General features: G+C 44.5%; 1 protein-coding gene across 1 annotated transcript in view; it reads right to left on the bottom strand.

The window, feature by feature from the left end:
- KLHL14 (kelch-like family member 14) overlaps positions 1 to 6000 on the bottom strand; it is an 87971-nt gene that overhangs the window by 13193 nt on the left and 68778 nt on the right. Inside the window, exon 5 of the mRNA XM_014541247.1 lies at positions 2785 to 2863. Coding sequence (XP_014396733.1) covers positions 2785 to 2863 — 79 coding nt within the window. The remainder of the gene's footprint in view (positions 1 to 2784; positions 2864 to 6000) is intronic.

The following is a 6000-nucleotide window of genomic DNA, read 5'->3' as shown; positions in this document are numbered from 1 at the left end:
TCTATTTTTATAAAAAAATTCAAAGTCATTAAAGTGTTTCTATTGAGTCAAGTTTTCATTTTCACCCTCATCTTCTTTCTGAAGAATCAAATCCTAAATCGGAGACCAAAACAACCCCTCTGCATGACATTTAAATTTATATTTTTGTTTATTTCCGTCAGTAAAATCATAGGCAGCAGGCATGCAATTCAGGAGCGGGCCTGTGGTTGAGGAAGCCTAGCGGCCGTGTGCCCATTTCCCGGTGACCGGGAATGGTAGTCTGCACCGGATCTTACTCTTTTGGGTGCGCTGATTAGGTAAGCTGGCCTAGCCATCTGTCCAGCCAGCTCTGTAATGCAGAGGATGGGTTACCCCAGAGTGTTTTCCAACTTGATTCTATTCTTCTCAACCAGTTTGGTAACTTAATTAGCAGTTTGGTAGCAGCTAAGAGAATGGGGTGGCGTGGGAAACTTCTGGTGAGTTTGATTCAGGATCTATACAACGCGAATGAATTCACTTAAACATTTAAGGAAATTCTTTTCTGATCTATAGCCTGTGTCTCATATGTTCTGGTTTTCTTCTTCTTTGTTTAATCACCAGTTGACCACGCTAATAAGTGACCACTCTTGCTAGTCTGAACGGCAGCAAAGACAGAAACATTTCACTTTCAGTTATGGATTGCCGCCTGGGTCGGCCAACCCATAGGAGACGCGGAGCTCGAAGATGGACGGGGCATCCGCGAGCTCTGCCTCTGCCCCTCCGCCCGGCCAGGAGCTCTTTATTTGCTCTCTCGAGTTGATTGCTCTCAATGTAAAAAAACCCCCCTCTTACCAGGGACCTGACATGATGTACCATAATGACTCGGGAAGAAACGTTCGACAGTCCATCCTGTCAACGGTGGCTGCCGGGCGCCGCCGGACCATGGCAGGCCTTTTTATCAGGTCAATGAGCTGCTCAAAATCGTCTACGCAGGGCCCTGCCAGGAGAGGCCAGAGGGCCTCCGAGGAAGTCATTATCGAGTATCAAGTAAACAATGCACATTTGAAAAAATTACTAATTAGGTTTTTGCAGCAACACTTCTCATCCCGAGGGGCTCTACAGTGAGATAATTGACCGAGACGTGAGCGATGCCTCCCAAAGCCGAGGCGTGAAGGTTAACGATCGTGGTGCACAGCCCCCAGCGAAGGGCCAGGGTGAGGAGATGCTGACACTTCAAATATGTTATTGATGTTCCCTTTTAAAATATGGCTTAAGTGGAACTTTCTCGAACGGTTTGGATGAAAGGGTGAAGTGATGTGGCCACAATAACGGCAACCAGGAGAGAAGCCCTACACGTGAGAGACCAGAAGAAAGACCCCCGGAGGCGTTTGCATGCCCAGGCACAGGAGCAGGAAGGCTGAGCGGAATGTCAGGACATTAACTGGCTTAGAGTCCTTTGTTGAGGTACCTTTCACAGACATTCCTAAACGTGTCTGCGATCCTTTTAATATAATGTGCCTCGTTATTTTCAGTGTGTAGCCCTTAGTCTCCTATAAGAAAGTCTTAATATATGTACATGGAATAGAAAGTAAGTTTCTTTATAGCATAGATTTACCATCTTCCTGTTGTAATGTCCATTTTTGAATGCATGGTATGATCTGAAAATTTCTTTTTTTTTAAAATCCTCACCCAAGGATATTTTCCCATTGATTTTTAGAGAGAGTAGAAGAGAGAGGGAAAGACAGAGAGAAATATTGATGATGAGAGAAACACATCAATTGGTTGCCTCTTGCACGAGCCCTGACCAGGTCCTGGGCTGGGGAGGAGCCTGCAACCGAGGTTCACGCCCTTGACCGGAATTGAACCCGGGAACCTTTGGTCCGCAGGCCGATGCTCTATCCACTGAGCCAAACCGGCTAGCACTGAAAATTTCTTTTTAACTTGGAGTATATGATTAAGGATCTAATTTGATCTCAGTGAAATCTGTTTGAATGCTTTTTAAAAAAGGAAATGTTAAGGTGAAGGGTCATGAAAGAAATAAGAAATTATTTCTTAAATAATTCCATTGAGCAAATAGGTTGTCGATTATTGTTACAATTAGACTGAAGAATTTGCTCAAGAGGATGTGGAGATATTATTTGGAAAGAACCAAGTGTGGAAAATTGAGCATGAGAACTTGCATAGGCGCATTAAGACATGGCCTCATGCCTATGAAACAGCCAGGAGAGCCCAAGAGGTGTAAGTGTAGTTGTCATCATGTCCTTTGGCACTAGGAGCATTGGGTGAGATAAACACTGTATATTAAAAATGAGAGGACACCTTACAAAACTGTTTATTTTAAAGCTAACAAGTGACCTGTTCTTGAATGTATGATGGAAAGACAGTGGAGGAGGCAAATGGGAAGGATTTGAATCAGTGAGACTTGAAAACTTCAATATTGAAATCTGAGCATCAAAATGCAGATTTCACTGTGAAAACGATGTTTTATATTTCAATTAGGATTTAAATATATCCTAGCCAAGGAGAGTGGGCTAGCCGGTGAGAGTGCAGCTCTGCTTGCCCCAAAGCCAATGCAATGTAGGGAAGGAAGAACAGTCATGCAATTGTTTTCTTCCTACGTGAGGATAAATCATTGACTCACTTGATTATTTTTCTCCATTGAGTTGCCAAGGCAGCTCATCCACACCGGCCAGCCCGAGGTGTGTATGTTGCCTCATCTACCTCTCATTGGTTCCACTGAGCATGCCTCATGAGGGCAGACCTCCCAGCACCCAGGCTTCCTGTCAGCCGCCACCAGTGTTTCCAACACGAGAAATAAACACTTACCTTTCCTGCATCGGCGGAAGCTGTATCCAGCTGTTAAATCGGGGATCATATCGACTGACAAAATTCGTACTGTGTTTTCCTGTAAAAGATATAAAACTTAGATTCGTTCCGTGGTTGTTTTCCACATTTAATAGTATTTTATACCTCTGTTCTCAGGCTTAACAAATAGATGCCTGAAGTAGAGGGACTACCTAACAGGGGTTGAGAAGTGAAGTCAGTGAAGAATAAACGAGCCACCTCCAATGTTTTTCCCTTTACCTCCCTTCTCTGCCCCCCTTTTAATGAGTTATGATAAAAATAAATCAACCATAATAATAAGAGCAAATAGGTCTGTCAAGCCAGTTTTATCCCAAAGTTAGGGCAAAACACTCTAGGCTTTGGTGTTTTTATGCTTTAAAAACATGAAGTTATTGCCTATAAAGCATCAGTTCCAAGACCACCCTGTGTGATATCTCTGGTTAGAGCTTTTATTTTTATTTTTTAAATGATCCCAGAATTCCAGGAGTGGGAGAGCCCACTCTCTCTCTGTGGAAATAGTGGCCATCGCCACAATACGAGGTTTAAGGAAGTCAGTTTTAATCTATGCGTGTCGTGTACGCTGTGTGTGTGTATTTGAGGGAAGCGCAGTTGCTGTGACCTAGTGCAGGTACGAGTGCTGAATGGGGAACATGAGCCCTTGGAGCCGGGTAGCCAGCTTGTCCCTCCGCTGAACCCAAGCACAGCCATGCCTCTGAGGCATAAAAATTATTCTTATTTACACACAGATTGTCACCAAGAAATGGAAGCCAAGGAGTGTATGCCGTTTTCTGTGTAGCACCTGAAATGACAATCATCTGAGATGTGCGTGCGTGTGTGCGTGCGCACGCATATACATGCGTGGTTTCACGTGGGCGTGTATACAAAACCCAATTATTAATTGCACAATAATCTGTTGAGTACTTATTATGTGTCTTATGTGTTCTAGATTCTGATGATATATTTGGGGAGAAAAGAAAGGCTAAGTTCCTGTTTTGGTCAATGAATAAACAAATATAGACTATATTATCAAGTAGATGAAGGCCAGGGGTTGGTAGAGGGGAGGCCAGCTTAGGTAGAATGCCACAGATGCCTTTTGCAAGCCATGCAGATACCTGCAGAACGAGCCTCTCAGGCCGTGGGGTATGGAGCAGAAACTCCTGGGCTGCTCATGAATTCAAACCCAGCAGGAACGCTGGAGCGGCTGGGACAGAAGCCGGAGACGTGTCAAGGTCCAGAGCAGTGTGTGTTATGGACGAGGGTAGGATCGCGCCTTTTGTTATAAGAACGAAGGCAGGCATGTGGGGGGTGTTGAGCAAGCAGGGCATATGGCCTAATTTGTCTCTTACAAAGATTACTCTGGCTGCTGTGTGAAGAACAGACTATAGAGGCGCCACCCTCGAAGCAGCGGAGCTATCAGGTGGTCATTGAAGGAAGGTTCAGGCAGAGAGATGTGGTCAGGTTTGGGATCAACTGCATGGAAACAGCCAATAAAATTTCCTGATTATTAGTTTGAGATAAAGAGGAGATAATGAAGGAAGGTTGCCAGGTTTTTAGCCTGAGTAACTGGACAGAAGGCCATGCGATGTGCTGAGGTGGGGAAAACCAGCAGGAGTAGTTTGGGGGTTGAGGAGAGAAGTCACCTAGCTTTGGACTTGACCTTGAGAGGCCTATGGGATCTCAAAGTGGAAGTACCTGGTAGACCACTGGCTAAATGAGGCTGTAGGTACAAGTTTTGGGATTATTATTCAAGAAATATTATTTAAAGTCATCAAACAGAAGGAAACCCCGTTAGGCAGAGGGTATGACAATGGAAGGTAATACAAATCCTGGGAATTAGCCCTGGGATAGAAGGAGGAAAACTAGCAAAGGAAAGACATTGTCAGAGATAGGAGGAAAAGTGTGGCATTTTGGAAGCTGTGTCAAATAGTGTTTCAAAAAGAGGAGTTAGCATCTGAGAATTAAACATTCGATTTGACAACAGCGAGGTTGGTGGTGGCCTGGACAGGTGGCTGCTTCCATGGACGGGTGGGAATGAAAGCCCGAATGGGGACTCCTCTAGGAGACTAAAATATGAGAAATCATGGAAAAGAGGGTAGGGAATACTTTCTAGAACTTCTGCCATGAAAAGAAGAAGATTATTGCTGGAGGATATACCGCCTAAAGAAGCTTCTATTTGTTTGTGCTTTTAAGTTTGGAAGTATTGCAAAAGTGCTTGAGCAAGCAAGAAGGAATGAAGAACAGGCCTTAGACAGGGGCAGAAACAACCACAGGAGAAAAGATAGACTATATGGGTAGCCACAGATACATGTGCATAGATTTGGTAGGAGCAGATACAGATGTTTATCCTCCATTGCTTCTATTGTAATTGAACTAAGAAGAGAGGCTATGCTGAGTGAGGAGGGAGGCTTTGGAGAAAGGCATTTGAGAGAGAAGGTGTGGAATAGTTAAGCTGGAGGGTGGGAGAGTGTACTGATCAGGACAATTTGAAGTGCAGCTGGCTAGTAGTCGGCATGGTGCATAGGAGCCAGAGTGGCTGTGGTTGTCTATATCCACATGGAGTGCTCAGGGGCAGGGAAGAGGTGGGACAGAATGGATGTAACCAGGACCCAGGCTTTACTAGGTAAGTATAATGCAAGGAGGCAGACACGAGGGTTGCAGGTGTGTGCACCAGTGTGACTGGTTAAAGGGATGGACAATGGAATATAAACTCAGTACGGAGGGAAATAAAGACACAAGGGGATGATGGACAGTGAAAAAGTGGTGGGGTCGAGTGAAGGAGGTGGCATTATCTGGAAAAGAGTGGAGAGCTGCCACAGAGAGGGGCAGCAGGTGGTATAATCTGAAATCATCCTTTGAAGGGATGAGTCTTCGGGGCGTGGGGCTGGCAATGAAGAGGAAGTAAAAATTGCTACCTGCCTCCAATCCTATGAAGAGTGAGAAGGTTGAGAAACCCAGTCCCCATTAGAGAGGGTGGCTGGGAGAACAGTCAGGTGTTGACTAGAAAAGAAGTGGTTTAAAGACTGAGGCCCTAGAGCAGTGATGGCGAACCTATGACACGCGTGTCAGAGGTGACACTCGAACTCATTTTTTGGTTGATTTTTCTTTGTTAAGTGGCATTTAAATATATAAAATAAATATCAAAAATATAAGTCTTTGTTTTACTATGGTTGCAAATATCAAATCAATTTCTATATGTGA

The sequence above is a fragment of the Myotis brandtii genome, unplaced genomic scaffold (genome assembly GCF_000412655.1).
Source record: "Myotis brandtii unplaced genomic scaffold, ASM41265v1 scaffold107, whole genome shotgun sequence".
Taxonomy (NCBI): domain Eukaryota; kingdom Metazoa; phylum Chordata; class Mammalia; order Chiroptera; family Vespertilionidae; genus Myotis; species Myotis brandtii.
The sequence above is the reverse complement of the archived record's forward strand: the minus strand, read 5'-3'. Positions and strand labels throughout refer to the sequence as shown.